Source organism: Dryobates pubescens, chromosome 22 (genome assembly GCF_014839835.1).
Source record: "Dryobates pubescens isolate bDryPub1 chromosome 22, bDryPub1.pri, whole genome shotgun sequence".
NCBI lineage: Eukaryota > Metazoa > Chordata > Aves > Piciformes > Picidae > Dryobates > Dryobates pubescens.
The window spans coordinates 12,523,947-12,550,608 of NC_071633.1; the positions used below are offsets into that span (position 1 = coordinate 12,523,947).

At 36.2% G+C, this 26,662-nt stretch overlaps 1 protein-coding gene across 9 annotated transcripts in view; it reads right to left on the reverse strand.

Moving 5' to 3' along the window:
• Nucleotides 1-26,662, reverse strand: part of SOX6 (SRY-box transcription factor 6) — a 356,106-nt gene that overhangs the window by 188,491 nt on the left and 140,953 nt on the right. For all 9 annotated transcript variants that reach the window (XM_054171552.1, XM_054171551.1, XM_054171548.1 and 6 more), the window contains 2 exons: nt 22,843-23,086; nt 11,889-12,099 (listed from right to left, as the gene is read on the reverse strand). In XM_054171552.1, coding sequence (XP_054027527.1) covers nt 11,889-12,099; nt 22,843-23,082 — 451 coding nt within the window. In that variant the 5' untranslated portion in view covers nt 23,083-23,086. The remainder of the gene's footprint in view (nt 1-11,888; nt 12,100-22,842; nt 23,087-26,662) is intronic.

The window sequence follows — 26,662 nt, forward strand, 5'->3', positions numbered from 1 at the left end:
TCAGAATTTGAGACACTAGAAGGTAATAAGGGTATTATAAGGAATGGCTTATTGAAGGAGCAGCTGTTTATGTGTAGCTCACTGTTTAAATGAGTTCCACTAGATTGCTATGGTATGTTTTGGTTAAAAAAGTTTAACTGAAAAAAAGAAAAAAATAGATCAGGAAAAACAAGAATGAGGGAGTGAATATTTAGGTATCATGACTGCAAGTACATTAATTGAAAGAAACAGTTATCTAGGTAGTGGGGACCTCTAAAAAAAAAAATTTAAATCATTGCAATTTACTTGCCCTGGAAGTTACAAAAGAATATTCATTACTTAGGCAAAGCTTAAATGTCATCTTTGTTAGCCTCCACTACTCAGTGTTGTTGCCATGGGCACAAGAGCTGAGGTGGTTATGAAGGGTAATAGACAAAGAAGAAAAAAAACCCAAAGGAAAGTATAACTAAAAACAACTAGAGAGTCCTTTTAAGGTATTTGTATTTGTACCAGCAGCCAGTAAACACAATAAATAAATTCAACCTAATTTACAAAACAAGCCAATTTTAATATCCCTCCACATAAACATGATAATAAAAGTGCTATGATCTCAACCAGGAAAATCTAATTAAATAATGTAAAAAGACCAAAATTAGAAACAATATTAAAAATTGCACCAGTGAAAGTGACAACTCACCATATTTCTCAGACAGTAATTACATTGTTCAAATCTACGTGCCATAGGGTTGTTCAACAGTTTTTTGTTTGCTTGCTTGGTTTCAGAAACCAACTTACAGTTTTGTTTTCAAAAATCCCTTTGAGCTGCTGGGAGCAGGAAGGAGACTGCTTTGCAGTAGTGGAAATTTATCATACTCCATTATTTTAAATATTCTACTTTGGACAGCGAGGGCTTGGTAATATTTAAAAGCAGTCAGCAAGCAGTGGAAACTCTGGTATCTTTTGTAACAGTTCACATGTCAAACTGGCAAAGTGCCCACAGTGTACGGCAGAAAAATCTATTTAATGTCTGCCCCACAAGGCGACATGAGGTTTGATTGGCAGAAAGCAGAGAGTGGCTTTTGATCATGTGTCCTAACAAGCAGTTCCAGCTCCTGTCTCTTCGGCTGAACAGCTCCACATTACCTATTCAAACAGAAGTGACAGGCCACTGCACTACTCTTTGGCTCTAGTCTCACGCAGTGGGAGCTATGCTGGAGACAGAGCCACTGATTAAATATATCACTTTTTCAAGACAAGCAGGTTGTCTGAATCAAAGTTGGACAGAATAGACTCAACATTATTAAAAGAGGATATAAAACTGGAGTTGAGTGATGTTAGGCCAGTTTGTACAGCCTCAGGGATTCACAGACTGACAAGGGGAATAAGGAACAGCAGAACTCATAAAGCAGGGTCAGAAATTAGCTGTGACACCTTGGCCATTTTCCCATCACTTCAGGGCCACTGTGTTTCAAATCCTGTAGTCTCTTTTTGCCCTTTTCTTTTTTGTGTGTGTGCATGTGCAGAGGACGGGGGGAGTGGAACATAAAAAGCATTAGTGACCAAAAGTTGCAAATTGCAGTTTTACGATACAAGATCAAATATTAGTTGCATTTTGCCACCTAATATTCAGTGTTTTGTAATTGGATTGGGGCATTTGCCTTACATTCTCATCAGCCAAATTATTGTCATCAAATAATTTGTTGATACAGCACTAGCTACACTTGCTCTAAGGAATAACTGAAAGCTGAGGAAAATTACTGAATAGAAATGCTTATTACATTGCCTTGTTAGTTCATTAACAAATTGGTTTGATTTTTGAGGTTCTCTGTCTGGTCACTGTCTGGCATCTGATATACAGAAAGGCAACAGGCATGCTACACTGCCTAGCCATTATATCACGGTGACAACAGATACATGAAACTTAGAGGAATCAATGCTCCAAACAAATTTTTAATTATAAGGATAACTGCAGATATAACAAAATCTATTAGTAGAGCTGCAGCAACCACACATACAACAGTTAAAAACACAAACGTTCCACAGAGGAAACTAGAACTGAAGGCAGCTTGGTTTACTTAGTGGTGCACACACATACCAGGTCTATGAAGCTACTTCTGGGTTATTAAAGTTCTATGAAAAAATGTTACAATTATTGTACAAAATCTAGACCAATTTGTTTAAATTATTTCCTTTTTTTCCCCTCAAAACTGCTCCTGCAATAATTCCATTGAAATTAATAGAGTCACCTCAGGAACAAACTTGATTCAATATTTATTTTTCACTATGGCAAATTCTTCTGACATTTTAACAACCCTCTGCCCAATGTGTTAGTTTTAGTTTCACTGTAAATATTTAAAAGTAATTTGCTTGTTACATATTTAAGATATGATAAAGAGTGCTAAGACCTACACTAAGAAACAGAGCTGTTTTAAATATTGAAAATGCAGGTCAGTTCAAAGGTAAGGCAGAAAGAGCTGAATCCTGCCCTCATGCATATCCCTGAACACATACAGCATAGCTATAACTGCAGACAGAATCCAGTATTAAGGTGGTGTTAGACTAACAAGACTTTCAGTACAGAGCTCCCAATGTTTCTGGTGCCACTGTACTAAGCTGTAGTGTTCAGAGTTCCTCCAGATGGGTGAAAGACTCTGCTTGCTTCAACATTTTAAACAAATAAAAGACAGAAGAGTATTCAAGATGAGGTTTTTTAGGTTCAGTGAAGCTCATGATTCACTGTAGAAGGTGATGTCACATCAGGTTCTTTAAGAAATGTGAACAGGCAGCCGAGCATTATAGCTTCATGTCAAAATATGGTAAATGGTTATGTAAAGCATTAAGTAAAACAGTTAACAAAAGAGAAGATGAAAATAAACAGGCATTCATGCATAGGGCACTGTGCCCAGGAACTCTGGGCACCTAAGTAAGTAAAACTAAAAATATATTATGATTAATGAAAGAAAACAGCTATTAGATACATTTGAAAATGCTAGGCTGTAGAACAAGACATTTTGGAACAGCTTTACTGACTGGCAGCCTGTGTTAAAGACCAACTCAAGATTAGCAGGCTGGGGCAATGCTAACAGGAGCTATCTCCAGATGTTTACACAGTACTTGCCCTCATTACTGTATTTAACAAGGGCTGCTGCACTTTTTTATTTTATTTCTCTCACAAATATTGCAGTCTGGACTCTACAGAAACATCACACTTCTTAATGTTAAAGCAATACAAAGAAGGAGGATTTTGACACATCAACAGCTATTAAATCTTGACAATGAGTAAATAAGGAAGAAGTCTTGCTACAAATGGAAATTAGAAAGATTCACCACAATCCAAAATAGGCTTCTGAAGCACAGAAACTTGTAGTTCAGAACAATGAACTGTGTTTCATTCCAGGTTTTCACTTTGCACCCATCAGCTACACACTGCAAAGCGAGAGCACACGTGCAGGGCTAAAACATGAATTGTACAGGTGAATAGGACTCAGACAAGGCTTGAGCATACTTCTGTTGAAGTTCATGATAAAGACCTTTTTGGCTCTAAAGACACCAGATCAGTTCTACAGTGCAGAGCCAGAGGCCTTAAAATAAACCACATATGAGGTACCACATCTCTGTACTGTGTCCACTTCTGGGCTCCCCAGTAGAAGACACAGGCATGCTGGATTGATTCTAGCAATAGGCCACAAAACAACCAAGTAAGAGAATCTTTTATATATTACAGCTCAGTGCCATGAGCGTTTAGCCTAGAAAAGAGCAGACATGATGACAGGAGTAAGGACAACAAAACCACATTCTCATTGGTGCCCAGTGAACAAGCCCAGAGACAAAGGGCACAAATGGAAATACAGGAAATTCCCTTGAAACATGAGAAACACTAGTCTTATTGTAAGGACACCCAAACACTGAACAGGTTGTGGAGTTTCCATCCTTGGAGACACTCAAAAAATGAGCAGCCTGTTCAAGGAGATCCTGCTTTGAGCAGGCAGGTGGGTTGGAGCAGACAATTGCAAACAGTGTCTTCCCCCCCCAGCCACTCTGTGACTCTGGCTCTATGAAACCAGGAGCAAACTGACTGCACATATTGGCTGATACACTTGAAAGAAAGCTTCTTTTAATGAAGACTTCCTAACTTTTATGATGCTGAACATAGCAGTTTTTTGTAAAAGGCTTAAATTCCAAATCAAATTTCCTCCCTTATAAAACACTCCAGAAGACTTCCAGTATTTTTTTTCTAAGCTCAAATTCTTCCCATTACAAATCTCAGGGAAAATAAAATCGTCTAAAAATTACTTACATAAAGTAGTACTTTAAATGGAAAACACAAACTACTTTTTTTCTTTCTAATTCCTACTTGCATTTAGCAAGACACAAAAGTAACACTGATGTTGAATGGACTTAGTCTCCTTAACACAATATTTGTTTGAGGTTAATTAGCATGGCTGAAGACTAATCTTTATAATTGTTTCTTATTTCCACTGGAGGCAGGTTTCCCTAAGGAAAGAAGTGTCATTTTAGAGTTTCATACTAAAACACAGAGGTGAGAGTAGCTGTTCTCTCCATTAGATGAACAAGACAGCCTGAGCTTGTACCTGCCTCATGCAGCCAGGCAATGAGTGCCTCTGTCTCTCTTGTGGCAACCAAATAAAGTTGTCAAAATTATTTTTAAGTAATGATAAGGTATCTAAACCAAATACTGTATAGAAAAATAAAGAATATATCAGCATTTAAAATGTATATGCTGCTGAGCATTTTTACTGTCATTTCTTTAAGAAAAGCAGATCTAATTAGCTGTATCTCTAAAGTGCGTACCCAGCATTTTTATTACGTATTATAACATTTTGCTTAGAGTTGACATTTTTATTCTGACAAGCACTGTCTGGAGAGCTCTCAATAAATAATACATTTACAATTTCAGTAAATAAGCACTGGACACAAATCGTTATCCTTGCTTACAGCTGCCCCTCTCTAATAGTGCTTTTACAGGTAAGGTGACTATTCAGTCTAATGCAATACTCTCGGTGCTGGAAAGATATTTTCATTCATTACCTCAGTCACAAGCACTTAAAGCACTTTTAGGCCTTGTTGCAAAACAGCAGGAATGGCAAAGCAAATAAAACCAAGTAAAACTAAAGTTCATCACCAAAGAAATCTGAGGTCATTCACCCTACAGAACTTGGAAAATACACTGGCATACAAGATCAGCTCCGTTCAAGCCCTATCTTTCCCTCATATTTTTGTATTTGCATTAGCAATTTTAGGAAGGAAAATACTGCAGTCTAGTCCCTACTATTAACCTGATGACTACAAAATGTGTTTCAATTTCCATTTAAAAGCGTGATCTGATCATAACGTTGTTTGTGTCACAGTACATCAGAAACCAATGAAGTTTGAATTTACTTTGCTGCTGCCAAGATCATGCAACTGCAGCAACTCTCCATATTTTTACAGCTATTTACTCCCATTCTTTGCCACAGAGCCCAGTGTCAGTTGTACCCATTCACATTGAATTTGCCTTTCTTATTACCCTAAAGAAAAAGCTGGCTTTTTAAACATGCTTTTTAAAATATACAGTGGGATTAAAGCAAAAGAGATGAGATGATCCCTGAAGTTGGTTGGAATGGTCAGTAGACATTGGTGCTGATTTTGGCCTGTTTCAGCTTAATCTGTCCCTGTTAACAGCTGAAGTCTGGAATCAATGTGGAAAGGCTGAAAGCCCGTTTGTTCTAATGATAGGGATTTTATTCATCTTAAACATCCAATGCCAAACAAAGACATTTCTTCAACATAATGTGAGCATCTCAAAATGGTGAAAGTAAACATCTACTCAAAAGTACTTCAGAGAGTTGTGAGAGCTAAAGGGATGCCCAATCTTCAGAATTAAGACCTATATTTCAGATTCCCTCCACATCAGGATTTGAGCTATGATAAGTTTATTAGCAAAAGCAGTAATTTTGTAGAGGTGCAGAAGTAAAATCTTCAACAAGAAGACAAGCTGCACTGGAAAACTGAGCCTCCAGAAAAGCAGAAGCTCCATAAATGCCATAGAGCCTACATCTAGGTAACTGCCTAATAGTAATCAAGGTGTACTTTTGCCTGACAGGTCCTTATGTGGTTATTTCCTACCAAATTCCAGCAGATCCTATTATGACAAATGCTACTTTTACACTTTACACCTTTTTTTTTCTTTCTTTCTTTACAACACTGAATTAGAGTTAAGAACTAAAGAGACACAAAAACCTTTTAGAGAAACACACTGAAGGTGTACCTAGGAGATGTGGCCAGATTTTTCAGAGTAAAGCAATACCATTGATTAATATTTTTTTAAATTAGTTTGGATAATCCTAATATCAAATCCCAATAGCATTTTTAAAGCCTTGAAACAGAACAAAATACTTATAGAAGAATTAAAAACAAAGAATAAAGAACAGGGGTATATAAATTCTAGATGTATTAGGACAACCAGGGATTACGCCTTCACCAACAAAGCATGTAGGTATAGAGCACACCACAAGATAGATGACTGGAACTAAGCTAGGTTGGAGGTTAGGAAGAAGTTCTACACAGAGAGAGTGATTGCCCATTGGAATGGGCTGCCTGGGGAGGTGGTGGACTCGCCATCATTAGAGGTGTTCAGGAGGAGACTTGATAGGGTGCTTTAGTCGATTAGGTGGGTTGGATGATAGGTTGGACGCAACGATCTTGAAGGTGTCTTCCAACTTGGTTTATTCTGTTCTGTTCTATTCTATTCTATTCTAAATGTCAGTAAAACTTTTGAAAGATATTTTAAAATATTCACTGACCACAGACAGTTAATAGTTCACTTCTAGACCCAGTTCACCAAAAAGAACTTCTGACACGTAATGTTCTCAAAGGTTATGCTTAAAACTATACCAGAAAACAGGCGTACATGCCCAAACTCTGTTCTCAGCTGTGTCCATCTTAAAACAAGGGATGCAAAAATGAAACTCTCCAGTTAATAGCACATATGTATTTCATGAAAATGAAAAACAAAACAAATAAACAAACAAAAACAACAACAAAAACCAGCAGTAACAAAACTGGTGGACATGAGGAGGAAGTTCTTCACCATGAGTGGTGAAGCCCTGGAATGGGTGGTTGAGGCCCCGTCCCTGGAGGTGTTTAAGACCAGGCTGGATGAGGCTCTGGCCAGCCTGATCTAGTGTGGGGTGTCCCTGCCCATGGCAGGGGGGTTGGAACTAGATGATCTTTGTGGTCCCTTCCAACCCTGACTGATACTATGAAAACCCAAAATCCCAACAACAAAACAAACAAACATACATACATAAGAGGCGTAAGGCATAAAAGGCCTAAATTAAGGCCTAAAATTACAACTGAAATAATTTACCAGTGTCCAGGAATAAAACACACTATGTGAAATGTTAAGTTTCTTTATTTCTTAGTGAAGTCAAAGGGAATATGTATATATTTTTTTGAGTATACTGTATGATAGGGGAAGTGTAAAAGATCGCCTTCAACTGATATTAACTAATGAAGATTCAGGGGGAAAAAAATACAGCAAAACACCAAATCAGAAGAGCCATCATTACCAAGTTGTGTAGAAAGATTTTCTCTATTGCACATAAGATGTATAAAACATGTGAATCCTTAATTTTTCATATATATTCTTTAAATATATTATATACCACTATAAGTTACATATATCCACCCTTAGAGTACAAACAGGTGCACATGACAGTGAATAGATGGAAATTTATGAATATACTATTCTTTACATAGAAGTTCATTATTCCAAGATGCATATATTAAAATCTTTGATCTCTGAATGTTCAACTATGGTCTTCAAGGAGGAAACGGGAATGGGAAGCAGTTTATAAAAAGCTTGTGCTAAAACTGTGAACTGAGCTTGGTTGAAAAATGATATTGTATACATTGCTCAGAATCAAGGTCAAAAGTGAATTAGGAATCCAGGCCCTGAGTAATGAGGGCTTAGCACTTAGCAGAAATGACATGCCCAGTTTCCAGCTCAGAAGTGCCAGCTGACCTGCCAACCTAGCATTCCAGATCTGAAAGGGGGAAATCTGCTCTCCTAGCTACAGACAAGATGTGTACTACTAATTATTGCTCTTAGAGGCTTATGATGAAGTACAGTAGGATAGCTGTTTGGAAGCCAATTCTCTTCCTAGAATTCAGGCAGCCCAGGCAATGTAAATCTGTATCACAGAAGTAATATAAGCAGTATTTGGAAAGAAAGGCCTTTTACTGAAGGAGGATAGAAAAGAAAACCATCCTGTCTAACATAAACTCGTCATTTGAGCTGTTATACTGGATTGTACTGGAGGATACTTCCAAAGAAATAAAGCCAGTAAAACAATCCTTCTGCTCATAGAAAAACTAAGATGATGAATGCATTGAAGTCATCCAAGAGGCCCTAGAGTCTAGTGTTGTTGATTAAATTAGACACCTGTTCATTTCTGACCTCTTCTGTCTTATGAGAACACATGTCAGCAAAGTCTTTACATACTCAAATTAACTCTAAATATTTGCAGCATTCTTCCTCCTTTTTTTGTGGTTATAATTTTCTCATCAATTTTCTCATTTTCAAATAAGTACAAATTAAGACACAGGAATGCCTTAACATACCAAGTATGCAAATGCTGGACCATGAAGTAAAATCTGCTGTTTGTCCTGTGATGTTGGTAATCTTTGTTCAAACTACCAATAATGCTAAAAACATACCCAAGGTATATTGAGCCCTGTATGAGGTGCTCATGTTCCCAGTGCTATACACAAGACATGACACTGGCTGAAGCACTATTATTAAAGAGAGATTAAAACAGCTGTACATTATGCTGAAGCACTCACTCTTTCCTTTACAAACAGACGGTCCTGGATTACAAGCAGCACTTGACCATTTAAATCACTACAACCACCAGATTTAACCAGCTGGGCCATATTCTCTTAGGCAATGCCTGTTGACCTCCTCAGTCACAGCTGCTCAGATGAAATTCTCATTAGACAATTTATTTTCAGGAGCCAAAGGACTCTGATTAAATATATCTATTTAGACATGATAAGGTCTTTCAGTATACATTTCTTTTCCAATGTTATGAGGTACAAGAGAGACAAGTAGTATGTACAAGCATAACAGACACCTAGTATCTGCAGGTATACCACAAAATATCTAAGTATTTTATACCAGCAACTCATACTACTCAAATTCAAATTCTACAGATGGGCCAGAAAGCTAGTATAACAATATTAAAAGAGAGTTGTTAGTGTACTCAAGTGGGGGCATTCTCGACTTCTTTATTCCACCTCTACATATAACTTGAGATATGACCGTACACTAGCCCACAGCTACATCAACAGGCATGGAGCTCCTCCCTACAAAAGATGCTAATATGCACTATTAATTTATTCAAAGGAGTGGTGCAAGACTTTAAATCCCACAGATTTTACACAACTGTATACAGTAGAAATGCTAAAAAAATCATCAGGTGTTTTTTCAGTGTGGGTACGCAATTTTATAACAGACCAGGACTTATTACACAACAGGCTCCTCAAGAGCTTTGGCTGCATACCACTGTAAGAAGAGAACTCCACAGAAACCTGTTTTAAAAGATCGATGTCAAAAAGCATCACGTACAGTACATGTGTGGTGAGGCTATTAATGAGATTGTTTTAAAAAGACCATCATAATCTCAGACCTCATTTCTCCAAGGGTCTTCACACTGAGTCCACTGCAAGATAAGAATATTCTCATATTTTTGAATACTGGAATAGGTATTCAAATCTGTCATAAGAATGTTGGTATTCCTAGTCTACACAGAAGTTCTAAACCATTGAACTTCCCAAGTGCAACATCCTGAAGAATTTCTGATTTTTCTATTAATGATTTTCCTGTGTTAGTATATGTGGTACCAGTCAGATCTCCACAAATGTAAACTGGTAGTGATCTTTTTTTTCTAAAGAATACATTGGATGATTGAAAAGAACTTAACATGAAGGTACACTTAATTACCTTTGAACTGACAGGCTGACTGTAGAATATTTTTCCAGTCTGATGTGGTCCATAAAAGGCAAGATTATTTCATAGATCAGAAGTTACCCTTATTTCACAGCTGGTGAGAACATACAGTATGGGAAGCTCACACTCAGTGAGCAAGATCTCTCTGCTGTGCACACACCTCTCCTAAATCAACTATTATTTACTAATAGACAGGAAGTGCAGAAAATTCTTGACAATTAATACAAAAAGAATCCTTACAGTAAGATACTGTGTTTAAATTTTTACATGCACATTTTTATTAGCACACCATTCAGTATACTCATGCATAAGTCTTAGCTGTGGTGTCACTACAATCACCAGCAACTTGTATACTCCCTCAGCAAAGTATGAGCCAAGACCTTTGATTAGCATGGAGTGTCGAACGACTGTTACTGACTGTAAAAAAACAACTTTGCCAAAGTAACATTTAAAATAGTTTTCCTAGTCTAACCACCAAATCTAAGAAAGCAATTTTTAAAAGAGTGATCTTTACAGCTGAAAACAGACAGATGGTAGTAAAGAATCTGGGACATTCTCTCTTTAGAGATGTTTCACCAGCTTCAGAAAGGACACCTATAGAACACATTTATCTATGTGCTGGCATTTAACAATTATGCCAAGAAATCTGAATGCCTGCTTCCATTCCTACATGATGTTTTTCCTGTATTTAAACATATTATTTTATCAGCATCAATTTTAATTGAAATCTACATAGCTACATGAAGCCAAGGGATCCTAAAGCAGACTGCTCAAAGTTCTCTATGACCATACCCCAAAACTGAAGAGGTAAAATCATTCTGAACTCACTCTTTTTATTTTAATAAAAAAATAAAGGGTGGGGGGTGTGGGGGGGGGGCGTGTCACAAAGTTCTACTGCCTTTTGGTTCTACTACATTACAAATATTCCTCCCAGGTTATTTTTAACGCAACAAAACAACACTGGTAACATACCTAACAGAATCCACACAGATGCCTCCACACCTGTTTATGTATTTCAGAGCCTCACACTCTTATCTTGCCTGGTTGAAACTCATGTATGAGCTCACAAACTAGAAGATATTGTTGTAGAAGCAATCAAGATTTCATTCTACTTGACACGGGGAGAAATTTTCATAACAGTCCCATGTGCCAATGATAAACTCATCCTCCAATTCTGTTTAATTCCTATCAAGGCCAAAATCTTAGCAAAGTCAATCGAAAACACCTATATAAAGACTGACTACGTAAACTGCCTAGAAGCTCAAAGATTTGTCCTCATTTTTCTCTCTCTGTGTTAACACTTGTAACAATATCTGAGCAGATAAAAAGGAAAATAATATTTCTTCAGCTGCAATTGTAGATATATAGGTAAGAACTAGCTTCTCTCTTTACGCTTAAAACTGTTTCCCCTGATCACAGTTGCTGGGTCATTAAGGTGATGAAACATAGATGAGATTCTTCTAAGGCAAAACAAACCAACTCATGTTTAATTCATTCCCGTTGTTTAAAATAAATATTTATCTTCTGGAAAAAAAAAAAAAAAAAAAAAAAAAAAGGGAACAAATATCACTGAGGAATACCCCTCACAACTCTAAATCCAGTTAAGAATTCATCACAACCTTTCAAGTAAGAGTTGCGTTTTCAGCAAAACCGACACTTTTGCTTTGACTCACAGATAACCAACATAATTTAGAAAGTTTTAAAAATTGGCACAGTTTTCCAAAACCCTTAATGGGTCTCAATCTACCATTGCCATGGTAACCTGTGAATAACTTTATGCTAGCCTTTGTCAATTATGCAATTTTCTGGCTCTTGATGCCCAACGCATTTTTTTAATCCCATAAAAATTGTGGGGTTTAGGGGTGGGGAAACTGTATCAATCTTTTCCATCACGTACCCTCTTGCTCAGTCCTGGTCATTTCTTCTAGTTTCTTCTGCTTCAGTGTGTCCACCACATCTGCAAGGCTTCCTTTGCGGCGTTCCGGCGTACCAAAATTAACACTGGTCATTAGCTCACTGCGGTCACGTCCTCCTTCGTCGGGCTTGTTTGGTGAGGTAGAGGTATTTCGGAAGGAATATAGGGAACATAACTTATTATTCTCGGACTCCTGCAAAGAAACAATACAACGTGAAAACACAGGCTACTCTCTTACATCAGAAGGATCTCAAACAGGTCAAGGTTGAAAGCACTAGTTGTTAGCCTTTCATACTAAAGAGCCTACAGGTATCTTCCAGTTTCTAAAATGAGCGTTATTATTTTAATTTCTCAGGTTCAGTTCTTGAGAGGGGCTCTTTTTTTCATTATTAAGTTTGGTCTCTCCATGCTTCCAATGCTCATACTTCATGACTGAGATACTTCTTATCAAGGATTCTCCTTGTCAGAATAAAGCTACTTCAACACATTTTTCAATAAAAGTGTTAAACTTTTACAGCTTTCTTTAGTTACTTAACTAGGGGTACTACATGTAGAACTAAGAGGCAAAACACAGGCAAGGACAAAATTATTCCTGGACAGATCCTCAGCTAATGGAAAGCAGCTCAAGTTAAAAACTAGAAAAAGTGTTAGAGCAGTAACAATCGAGAAGCAAGGAATCTAAGTCATAGTTAAAGAAAGCTTATGATGTGTGCCTACCAATATTCATTCACTGCAGGAAACTAGAATACGACATCCTACAGCAGTAGCAGCAGCCACGTCAACACAGTAGGAGTGGCAGAGGTTTTGTAAGCAAAGGCAAAAAGAAGTGACATGGAACAAAAACTTTGCCTTCATTTTTTCATCTATCAAATATTAAATAATTTTTCATTGCACCTATTTATATTCATTAAAGAATAAAATATCTCAAAGGACAACAATATCTTAGACTGGGTACAAAGCTGAATTTATTTTGTTGCCTCTTATTGCCTTATCTTCTTGTTTCTGAAAATGGCTTTTTGCATTCTTCTTAAAACTTGGTCTAAGTTACAATGTAGATGAAAAAAAAAAAAAATCTTCTGATCTTTTTCAAATGTAAAACTTGAATTTCTGTAACACATTTCTTCAAGTGCCAAGCCAAGATCAACACAAATATTTTCATTTTACAAAATCCAGCTGAGCACTGCGTCAGCACTGGTGAAAATTCTCCATGTACATCAATTTTTTGCAGTATAACTGGTGATAACAGTTAATAAGAAAAAGGCCAAGAGGATATGACTGATATCTAACTGCTTAAGGAACAACACCTATGACAGTTTTACATCTTAAGCTTTCTTCTTTGCCATACTCTGTCAGATGTAAAAATGTTTTAAGTTGAAGACGTATTTATTTGCAGAGATGAATAAACCAGAAAATCCATTAAAGGCATTAATATTTTAGGATTAGGTTTCAAAGTGGACAAAACTGAGAAAAATAAATAAATGCACAAGAGACAGAATAGCAGAAGTTAGCAAGGCATGAGTACTAAAACACTATTCATGGCTCACTCAGGGATAGGTAGCCCATGCATGAAATCATACTTGTATTGACCCCTAAAATCTCTACCTACCCCCCTTACTCATATGTCAATGGGAAAGCATCATTAAGATTTCCAGTGCAATATGGTAGAGGCTTTCCCTGATCTACCCATGGCCTATTTCCATGTTTGAGGTGCAGTGTACTTCTTTAGTCAACCCCAAGCGTGCTTTGAATGTATGTATGCCCAATAACAACTTCCTTAGCCTTAGTAGCTTTTCAGGCTGCCTGGTGTCAACAACCCATGGCCTGTTGGCCATTCCTTTTAGGGCTGCTGTGAATGGCTCAAGTGGAGTTTTGCTGACAGTTCTGAGTGATTTCAAACAACATCTTGGCATAAATAAAGCCAGGGTCTTTTTGTGACTACATATATGGCATTTTCTTCACACTCCATAACAATTCCTTTCAAACTGTTACATCAAGATAATACGTATAGGTAAGTTAGCCTGCCTCTTACTCTGACAGGATGATGCTTTTAGTATGTACATTCACTAAATTTCACAAGTTACGTTGACAAAACTCTTCAAAAAGAGAGCTGCTGAGTTTCTGTACAACGGAAGGAAAATCCTTATACATTCTTACACGTTTCTGTTGAAAAGGAATTGAAATAATAATTACAATTTTCTTGTTAGTGTAAAAAATGTATTCTCTTGGGTATTTAGATTCTAACAGTTTAAGTAGTTCATTTCCCATCACTGCTCCCACTGGTTTAAACAGAATAAATGAGGGAATACTGCTGTAAGTGATGTAAATAAGGGTACTGAAAGTTGACCTTGTATTTTTCTTATGGGGAAGTTAACGTTTATAACAATATCTGCAAACTGGATCATGAGCCAACTTGTGTCAACTTTATGAAAACAGAGCAAACAAACACAAAATGACAGTGAAAGACTGTTGACTAAAAACAAGATTCAGTACTGATGTTCCTTCCCTCAGTGCCCAACATATAAAACACAAGTGATGCATTTGAAAGCTGAGAAGAAACATCTCAGTTTGGGAACGCCACAATTATGAACAGAGATCTGGCTTGGGATAGACTCTCTTTGGAATCCTCATAAGGGTTAAAGACAGACCAACAGTCTGGTGAACTGGATTCTCTGGTCAGGAGTGTCAGAAACAGAGTGCACAAGGCTGCAGACTTCAGTAAAGAGATGTCACAATTCCTTCATGGTAGCATTTACGTTTTATGTAGGGAGGATAGATTCTGTCTCAAAGAGAGAAGTTTTCTAAAGGTGAGAAAAGAGGAAAACTTGGGAACTGAAACTGTGGGCTGAACAAAATCAGGGTCACAGTGTTAGCTAGCAATTTAAGAATAACTACTGTCAACTTGGAAAGCTGATGATTACAATCCTACTCAGTAGCCAGAGAGAAAACTGTTTCTGTTAGAGTTCAGTGGAAATCACAGGATGAATGGCCAAGAAGAAGTAGAAAGCAAATATTACTAACATAAAATGTGTTAGCTGAATTGCTTATTTCCATGTGGATGAGGCTTTTCTGTTATAAAGGGATATTTATCTGTCTCTGCATTGAATGGGACACATGTAAACACCCCAGGAAAGTTGGATATCCAGAGTGGTTTTGATTCCAAGTACTAGAGGCATGCTGGCACTTGGAACTAGTCTGGAGTTAACATATAATGAAAGCAAATGTTTACAAAATCATTTCCAATCACTACATTAAATAAGGTTTCCCATTTTGAGGAATTTAATTAAATAGAATTAAGAGAAATTAAAAATCTAAGTGATCATTTCCAATTCTCATCCAATAAAAAACCCACAAAAGTTTTATTAAGAAAGATTTATATAAATGCAAGGCTTGAGAACTACTGCTATGAGCTATTGAGAGAACATTATTTGTAAAGTCTCAGCAAATTATGCTAGTGGGAGGGCAAATGGCAAGTAATGGAATAAAACCTCAAGTCTAACTCAGCATTTACGCTAATAAAACTTACATGGATTTGTCTGCCAAAGTATAGGCTGAATGCAGTCTGTAACAGATCTACATTTCATCTTTTATACACGTTTAAAAACCTCAGGAAGAAACAATACATCAGTAAGCACTAGCTCTAAGTCAAGAAATAATATACTAAATTAAGAAAAAAAAGATGAAAATAACTTTTGTTTAGATCAAAGATTTTGAAATGAGATCACATAGTAATCAGTCATACATAGTATGAATATGGTCTTATGAATAGGCCACTGCAAGATTGTTTAGAAGGAATAGGCAGAGCCTTTTCTTTTTGATGCAAAATATGATCACTTAATTGCAGCAGCCCCTTCATACTCAGTTGCTGGAGCAAACCAAATTAATTGAGATATACCAACTTCTGGGTAGAGAGATTTCAGATGATCACAATTTTTCAACTGTGTGATTTAAATCCTTCACTTTACAAATTATCAAATATGTGCAAAATATTGACATTTTGCTCCAGTGCAGAAGAGAAAATCATCTCAAAATTCTTAAATACAATGACCAATCATTTCTATGTAGCAATCAACTCACCCACAAATGATATGCATAAACTCATGTGTGTTTTAGTAGGAGTTAGATTCTAAGGATTTCCGTAATCATTCAAATACCATATGTCTTAACTCCCTCTGTTTAGGCTTGGTAATAAATCACAGCAATATTGAGACTTTATGCTTTGGACTTTGGTTAAATGCTCTTATTAAGGAAAAAGAAATGAACAACCATTTACAGAATGAGTATTTGGACTGATATTTTCATCTAAACTGAAACTGAAGATGCATTGTGATCAGTCCCAGACGATTAGCACTGTTTAACTTTCTGGTAAATAAAGACACATATTTTGTGATGTATGCTTGTCAGAAGCTGCCAAATAAAACAAGGATTGTGTGGCTTGGATATTCCAGACCACTTTGTATATATCCAACTTCCTCCTATTAGGTTGTCTTAGTTGTCCAGCTTATAACTAGATCCATCGTAAATATCAAAATAAAATTTGTATTTATGTTTTTAGCAATATCAAATGCACACGGAAATCCTTCTCTGTATATAGTTGCATGACATGTATTACATGCTTTATGTTTCCCTTTTAGCATTTGCAGAGGAATGAATGCAGGAAACCAGCCTACTGAATAGAGTACTTGTATTTCTTTAAGGTAAACACTGATGAAACCATTGGAAGATTGAAATAAAAACAAGACATTTATGAGACGTAAAGGTATCACATAAAACTGTTGTGAATTACAATAACATTGGCTGAAACCCAGAACAGATAATCCTTATAAACATGCAGGAATGTTGTAAACTGTATATGAATGTCAGTGATAGAGTACATTAGGAGATTCATATTACACTTGGTGCTGTGTAAGTCTCAGTCCCTGGATTTTTCATGGCCTCAAATATTAAAATAAATACATGTAGTATCTTTCCTTTCTCCATGAAGACATCTTATATACATAGTTTTATTATGCTGAACAAAGATAGCAAAGTCTGTTTTTTCTTGAGCTGTCAAAGTACAAAAGAAATGCAAAAAGTCCTTGCACAGATGTAGTAAAGTGCTGGATTTTATCTTTTGGCAGGTGCTCAATATGCAGCCCACATAATCACATGTTAATGACTGGAGTGTGTTAATCAGCATGCATACCTGATTCCTTCTTGCCCAAAGAAAAAAAAATATTTTACAATTTAGAGCATTTAAATGCTTCTACTTTTGAAAAAAAATAATGTCAATAAACAGAAGTGAATTAATAACTTTTTATACAATGTAAATAATAGGAAATGGTAAAATAAGAGAAAGAAATAAAATGAGTACAGGTTTAAATGAACATACTGCAAGTCTTTTGTGAGGAATTCAGGTGACAACTAATTTTATTTAACCACAGTTCACCCTAGAATATAAGGAAAGGTTTAAAATAAACCATGCATTTGGAAAAAAAAAATTATAGTATCAAAATGAAAATAATAGTGGAAGTACAACAGGCATGCCAAAAAGAATAATTATTTGATTCTTCTGCAAATAAAGTCAATTCTGTATTTCACCACCCCCATTAAGCACATTATCCTGTACACTTTAAGGGAATCCTTTTATTATTTTTAATATGAAATGTAAACATCTTTTTATACTAAAGCTAGTAAAACTAAGTCCTTGGCCTTTGAAACCTTTAGAGATGTGCTTAACATTATAGTTGTCGGCAGTCCTAATAAAGTGAAGTTGAGCACAAAGCTGATGCTTCTCAAATCAAAACAACATGCTTGGGAAAAAAAATCTCTCTTTTCTGCAATATATATATCTCATAGAAACCTATTTTATGGAAAAATAAAATATCATATCATCTGCTTTTTCACACCCTTTGGTTTCAGCCAAAACTTTGAACCCATGTAATTACATATGAGGGTATTTATCTCTTTAGTTAGATAAAAATTCTGATGCACTACCTGGCATGCAGAAATGATATCACAAGCATAGTAGAATTGCTTTCAATCATTACAAAACTCAGATTTCTACATGTAAATAACAGCTGCATGAGCAATTTAGCAGATACAGAATTGCCAGAGTTCAGGGCATTTATATTTGATGCATTTTATATGCTCAGATCCAGCCTGTAAATGAACTAAAAATACAATCTGGAAACATGTAATTGTATCTATAACTTTTGAGAATTTGCAGTCATGAATTTATATAACAACAAATTCACCGTGTTTACCATGTGCAAACATTTTACAGTGATCTTTCCCACAAACCTGAGTTTATTTTTCTTAATGGGAAGAACTTTCAACAGGGGAAGTTAATCAGGAGAACATGGAGCAACAGGATTGTGCTTGCTTTATGTAAAGACAGGGCGCACTGAAACATTAAAACCTTCAGGATACCACCTATTTCTGCCTTTCTGATAGCAGCAGTTTTGCTAAAGCTATATAAAGTTACATTTGATACTTGGTGCTATAAAATTATTTTAAAAGGAGAAAATACACATGGCATTAAGAGATCTTCACTTTTCCTGCTGCATATACAAATCTATCAGTACTGCTGAGACCTGCATGCAGCCAGAGTGGAAGGGTAGGAAGCCTTGCATTCTTTTGGCAAGAAGTCAACAAAACACAGAGACTTGACATTAACTATGAAATGTTGCCATTTGAGATAAAATCCAGTGAGATACATTTCATTTCTAAATCCAAGGCGCCTCTGAGTGATGTTACAAAATGTACAGGGAAACAGAGCATATATTTGGAGGAAATCAACTTGTATTTGTGGGAATATGTGTGTGTATATATATGTACCTATGTGTTTGGTTCTCATCAAAAGGAAATAGCACTCATCCTCTAGACCTGAGACGGTGCTGTGGTTCCCTGTAACACTCTCACTGCATCATTACAAGGAAGAGCAGAGCAAAGGGATGTGGATGCCCTCATTCTGTGCATGCACATGCTGTCTGTATACCCTCTACAGTGGTAGGCAAGGAAAAGATTACTGTGACCATCACAGTGATCTATCATCATGTGTAGTTATGGTACAGTGCCTGCAAGTTGTACACAAATCCTGCCTGTTACCAAATTGTTATATTGGGATTTGGAATAGAATTTGCCCCTCTCTTCTTGTTACTGTTGGGAGCAGGCAACGGAGGGTAATTCTGTGATTTTGAGAAAGATTCCATATTTCACTAAGTTAACGTTGATCAAATTTGCTCGCAAGGCCCAGAACTAGCATTCACAGCCACAGGAATACACCATCCCACTCCTCAAAGATCACGCCAGCTTGGTCATCCAGTTTTGCATTTTGGTAGCACTGCTTTCTCCTAACACTTCATAGTATACCTCACAAACTGTAAGGGGCTCTATATGAATCAGGGGACCATTTCTGGTTCACCAGTGAACAAAGCACAAATTAAGATTTAAGAGTAAATACGTAAAGAAATGGGAATCAATTACTGGCATACACCAATTCAGTTACTATTAAATTTAGCAAAAATAAGCATTGCTGTCTTTCCCCCCTGATTCACTCTCTCTATTGCTCCAAGAGAGCCAGGTTTTGGATGCAATCTAAAAACCTGACTGTTCCTTGCCTGCCACTCACTCTCCATGGGAGAAAGCTGGGTACTTTCCTCATTATCTTACTACCACTTTGCCCTCTTCCCACAGTTTACTACAGCAACCAGTGATGTTCTTACCCTATAATAGATTTTATTTCCTAGAAGTATACGCAGCATTAAATACCCATGGCCAGGCATTCTTATGTGAGTTACAGTTCGACATTTATGTAAAATCTTTCCAACTCAGCAATATGAAATTACAGAAATCTTTCAGTTTTCTGCCTACTGTAACATCAAATTGGCTGGTGATACGATACTCGCAATGTAAGTCATTACAGGTCTGACGTTACAGTTGTTACACATTGCTGAATCTGTCAAATGAAGAGGGAGCACAAAGGGAATTTCCAAATGCAGCTGCTATTTCCCATTTGTTAAATCCTTTTATTACACCATATAAGTACACAGCTGGGAAATACTATAGAGTGGGAGTTAAAACAAAATATTTTGGCTTCCAGACATTCAGAATACACAAAGGACTCAGTGGAAAGCAATGCCTGATATCAGAAGGGAGTGAAAGTTTGAAAACATTTCTAGCTAGTGTGGGGTTTTTTATGATAATACACAATGTAGTTTAAAGGTATCTTATATTACAGAAAGTGTTGCATGCCCTAAATGTTGGAGAAAACCTCAACCTTTTTTTTTCAGTTAAATTGCTCTGCTATGGTATCTTTCTTTCGCTTAAGATCTGTGTAGCTCTTGTAAGCATGTTACAATGCACAGGGTGCACTCTCACAAATTCCAGTGAACTCCTTAGTAGTTTTAAGGGCACAAAGGATTGTGTCCTTAATTAGATACCACATAAAAGAGAATTTTTTCCTCCCCGTATGTCAACAGAGCATTCTTTGAATTTACTATCTTATAACCAGACAACACACATTATTGATGCATTTTAATGACAGCACTACTGTCTTTACTTTCAATGTAACCAGTATGAGCAGGTGCTTCTGCAAATCTGCTTTGAAAGGATTCGTCTGGGAAAGGTTGGAATGTGCTTGCCTTCTGGGAATTTGGTTTTATTAAGTAGAAAAGTGGTCACCACCACAGCACCTATCTCAAAATTGCCCAATCCACCTTCTGGAATTTGTCTTTCTGGAAAGAAACTCCTCTCTTGAAAGAGAATGCAATTGCCTTCATTGGGAAAATTGCAGGCACCTCTGAATTCTTTCCTAGCAATATTGATGCCTGCCTGGAAACAGCTGTATTTCAGAGAAACCTTATGTAATTAATTGAGGGTCAAAGGTTTGCTCATGAAGGAAATAAAAATAAAATCAAACAAGTTACCCTAAATGACAGTCCCTTAAAGAGAAAAACAATATTTTGTCCAACTCACTGTTGTGATCTAAGTAGGCATCAAACTCACCTAAATTGTAACGACACTGAAACCTCACTCTGTACATTTTAGAACTCTCAAACTGCAACCAAGCAGCACTGCTAGCCAAGCCTTGTAAATTATACCCAGCTTTGAGCTAGGCAAAAAAAAAAAAAAAATCTGTTTGGTTTAGCTGAGAGCTACCTAAATAAAGATAGCATACATCCACCGCCAGATTTAACCCAAGGGAATTGTGGAAACTCCTAATGATTTTCAGGATGTTCATCTACATATATGATGGAATATTTACTGAAGAAAAGGAGAGAGGAAAACCAGTGTGCTAAGTCACTCAAGCAAAGTTTATGCACCTGTTCTGAAACATGATAAGCTGGGTATTGATTCATGCCATGTCCAAGTGTTGACATGCTAATGCAGTATTAAGAAAGAAAACAGAGATTGCACTCTGTTGCCCACTTCAGAACAATACAAATGAGTACAACGGACCATACTGCAGGAGATTCTATCATTTCAGCTTAAGTGTTACTCCAGGTCCAAGGAACAGCTTGAACCAAAACCAAATGCTTTGTCAGACTCCTGTAGGCTAGAAGTTCCTTTCTCTCTGGATATGTTCCTTTCTCTCTGGATATAGAATCATTTTACCAATGTTTTTGGTGTCTTAAGACCAAAATTCCCAGAGTGCACATGCTTCTCTGAATGAATAGGAAAACACCTGATAAATCCATAGATTTCCTTTTTCCATTAACAAACTTGAACAGTTCTTTCTAGCCTGCATACAACTTGGCCTCCTGATAACAGAGAAATGATCCTGATAACCCTAAAATTATTCTGGTGTGTTTATCACATGACTTGGGCAAAATAGTGACCCTTCCATGTAAGAATTCTGCATAGAAACCATATATGCAACCTACAACTTGCCTTGTCAAACAACTAATCTATAACAATTTTTCTTTAAAGTAATTGTTAACAGTTTATGTTTTACCTTCTTAGATAAGACATTAGAAAAAAAGAAAACTTGCTGAAAAAAGAATCCCTCACAGACATTTAATAAAAATACAGGGGAAAAAATTATGAAAATGCAGGGCATTCTTTTTTGAACTAACTGTGTGAGTTTAATGTCTGTGAAAATGACTTCATGGAGAGCCTGGAATTATGATGTTCTAAATTTACAGAACACCTGGCTGCTCCACGTACCTTAATCCTGCTTCTGAGGAACATACGCAAGGAAAACACATTGATGAAGATACTCTGCCCATGCAGTCTTCGCACAGTCTTCTCACTTATTGCAGAGTTTGGAGGATGCAGACACAGAATTACAACTGCAAAATAATTTTATCTAGGCTACTAATGAGAATACAGGTAATAATTCTGATCATGGCTAACATTACCTGTATACAAGCTGGTGATCTAGAGCAGAAGACCATGACACAGTTACTCATAAACACCTTTCTGCTCACAAAAAGTTATAATGTCCTGTAAGTACAGCAGCATGTGTGTGTCACCTAAGATGTCAGCTTCTTTGTTGTGGTGTAAAGCTATAATATTCTAGATTTGGTGGGTTCATTTCTGAGTGACAAGTGAAAAAATACATTGAAGTTTCTTCCTTCAGCACAACACTTTGCAGATGACAACCAGTTGTGAGCTATATCCTCCTGTCAGAAATTAATGCTTGAATATATGAGCTGGAGAGGTTATGACATAAATCAAGGTATGAGTGAAAACATGATAAATAGATGCATTTCCTTTCTGAAGGTGAACTCATCAAATGACCTCATTCATACAGACCTGTATACTTAAGAAGATTATACAATTGTAATTTACAATTACATCATATTGATGTTGATCTATTAGTAACACTGACACTTTAACATTTAAAAAGCTTTACACTCATGAAGGATTGTACTGAATACGTCCTTCAAAATGGAATTGAGCAGTCTTTTACAACACTAACTTAGAAAGCCATTGTGAGAACTGTGAAACTCACCATTCTGTGTTGGGCTGAGATGACTCCATCCCACTCAGGATCTTGTTGGATGGTTGTGACCAGAGTTGGTAGCTCCTCAGAATGAGGTTTGTTGTGCATTACATTATGTAGAGGCAGATGAGAGGTCGCATGCTGATCACTGTTGCCCTCTTCCTTGTCTCGTGATGCTAAGTCCTGGGTCATTGTTTCCTCTCCATCAGCTGCACACGCAAATGGAGAGGTAGCCTGCTTGGAAGACATTCTTCTACAAAACAAGAAAAGTAGACAAAAAGAAAAGTTTGGTGTTAAGAGGTGGGGAAAAAAAATCCAGCTCAAAACAGTTGTCTGAACACACCACACATGCCTACAACAGTTAAAAACTAATCACAAAAAAATAATCTTTAAAGTATGGGTTTGGAGGATCTGGATCCAAAACACTGAGATAAACTATTCATTGATGTCAAGTCAAGGTCAGAGTTGAGTATAAGACGTCAATCTAGTCATTCAGAGTTGTCAAACAATAACATTTTCTCCAGTCATAAGAAAATTATTATTTTATTGGTATTTTTATGTTTATTTTGACTAAGAGTTCAAGTCTTTAAACTCTTACTCCCATGAGCAATCTGAAGGTTAAAGGCAAACATTTAAATGACAGAGCCCATCATGCTTTCCTAGCCTCATTCCTTACAAGCAGAAGACATTTTATACACAGACAAGAATTTTTAAATCTAATTCAAATTCTGCTAAGTAAGTTCTTTTGCTGTTAGCTTATAACTGTATCTGCTCTTAACATGTTTCAATTTTTACCCCAGTCTACCTTTTGGAAAGTGTTTAGAGATGTTCATGTGAAAAGTGTTCTAAATACTGGAGAGTTTATTGAATGGATGGATAATATCTGAGTAAACTTTTCAGTTTGAACTAAAAAATCTAAAATAATTATGTTTCATTTCATATTAGGCATCGAGTACAGGATACAGCTCAACAAATTACTTTAAATGACTTAAAAGTGTAATGAATAAATGCATTGATTTATGTTAAATGTCTTTTCCTAATAATGGCCTCTTACTACCATCTCATATGCAAACACAGCTTTTACCACAGTTTCTGCACTTAGATGAAAATATAACCGACTTCAACTCAAAATCTGAAAACACTTTGTTTAAAATTTCTAATAAGATTAACTGCAACTGTTAAAACAATCACTAATAAACCTAAAAGAAGACATATAGAATATATTAGCTGTTTTCTCAGGTTTTAGTAGCTTTAGAATAGCCTTGACACTGAAATGGCTGTGAGACTAAGGAATAAGATCTTCACCTTAATTGCTTTTTAACAATAATTGATTTCATACCATTTCTTTAAAAATGCACAAATCAGTTAACATGGGAAACCACATGAGCATTTTTCAAATTAGCAAATCATTAACTTGCTAGTACTGTTTCTACAGACAAATAAATACTGATTAAAGGGTCTGGAAATCTGAGACTAACAGTTAAATTTACAAATCTGTCACATGCTTTCATGAATATTACAGTGAAGGAAATATCAAGTGCAAAGAAAAATAATTAAGTTAATTCCAATTTAAACAGTAGTTTTTATGTAGCAGCCCGTGTTTCACATAGGATTTAACAGCTAATGCTAAATTTCTCACAATTAATGAGGGAGTTCAGATTTACTATCCTACAGTGAGAAAAAAAAATTAATATAGGATCAACTAATCTAATTATGTACACTACTATATGAAAGTATTACAAGCTTTGAAGTGCTTCGAAACATATTAAAACACTGATACCTATTTAGAATAACTACTCTGTAAATAGAGATAATCCTGCCTCTTAAACTCGATACTGGTGGGGAAAAAAGGGTTTGTGTTTTCTTTAGGAGAGCCCAAGTGTAAGTGGGAGTCTAATATTAATGTTGCCAATAAGCATAGCTGAGGAATTTAAACCGTGTATTACATTCTCACTACACTAAAGAATTTGTGTTGATGCTACAGAGAATATGCCAAGAGGTCAGCAACCAGCATTATTGTACGGACTTCAAAAGGTTCTGGTTCATAATTACTATGATCCAAGATAAAATAAAGGGTTTATTTCTCCTTTTCTCATTAAAACAGTCATGTTAATGTAATCGCTCACATGAAAATATAAGTCAGTGCTCTATGCAATTTGAAAGTCAGACATGAAACCCGTAAGTCACAATAAAGGATTTTTCTTTCTTTCACCTTTGCAACAGATCTCATTCCTGTTTGAAACTGCACGAGCTTCTGTGAAAAGCTATAGCTAGGGCTGTTTCTTCACCATAAATTAATCATGACACAAAACCAGAAATGAAAATGTCTCCTAAGAATAATTTTAACTACAAACTGCACCAATGAATAATAGTGCACAATCCTAATTAAACACAACTCTGCAGCTGCAAAAATAGGCTGAATCTGTCCAAAGCTCTGAGTTGGCTTTAAAGGCTGGTTTGTTAGGGACTGTTTTCTTAAGGAAGGCTGGGCCCTCAGTCTTAATCAGCCAATAAATTATTTCCTGCAATTACATTAAATAGAAAATTATCTTCAAATTGGGAATGTTAATTGAAAATCAAAATTCAGACTGAAGTTTAGAAATTACATGCTGAATATAATTAGTCTAGAAAGGCTTCACCTCTATTTCATAAACAGGCTTTTGGTGTTTCCTCAAGTGACCATTCAAGTAAAGCTATCTACTGGTAATGCCCTGCAGAGGAAACACTTTTCCTTTGCCATACACACTAATGTGCTTTCCTCTTATTTATGATGTTTTAAACAAAATTAAATAAAAATCTCTATTCATGTTCTGTTATTTAAGTTGATTACATGGAGAAAATGGGACTCTGTTAACTTTAAAAATGAAATTATATTGACAAAGTAGCATTTGCTAATTATCTCAGGTCATGCCCACCAACTTTTTTCTGTACTAGACTAAGAATGGACCAAGAGCAGGATTCAAATGCTTTCCAGCTCCACCCATACCTTTTGTTCACTGTTGTATTATGGGCAGACACATTTTCATACTGAACTTTACTCAGTTACTGTAGTCCTGAAGCCTGAAGAGAACGGCAAGCTTGAGCAGGCCTCCAAGGGACTCGGTCTTCTCATGACATTTTAAAAATGGTGTGTTTTGCTTCTATTTTCCACTAAACCTTTGTTGGCATGATTTAGAACACTAAGTACAGTCAGAGATCAACACTTAATGTACCTTCCAGATTTTTGGTTGCTAGATTTTAAACATTGGGGTAAAAGGGACAGAGATGTAGGACCCTACCAGATGAAGGCCTCCACCTTCTTTTTCCAGCACAATCATTAACTCAATCAATATACCTCATGTCTACATGTCTTCTGAGGTGCCAGGTTATGCACGAAATATTGATTTTTCCTGGGTTTATAATCTGAAAAACAGAGTGAATATAAACTCTACAACTGGGTATTATTCAGGCAATTACTTCACGGAGGTTTTTACTCATTACTAGTTCGTTTTCATTTAAATAGGACAATTTTGCACACAGAACTCCATCAGGTCCAAAGACAGAGTTCAGTGAAAACCTCTAAGGTCTCATCAAATTCAAAGGAAGAAGAATCTGGCCCTTTTATGTAGAGTATGTTTATGTTAACACTGAACCATGTAACAGGTTGTTGTGTTAAAATGTTTAAATGTTTAAAATGAGAGTATGAATAGCAGCCAAATTTTAAGCCATAATAACTTCCCAATTTTACATTTAAAATATGAAAAATGCATTTGCTAAAATCCTTGGTGAGAAAAGCAAAAGAAAAAATCAAAATCAATATTCACAATAAATAAGGTTTGTAAAAAGTATC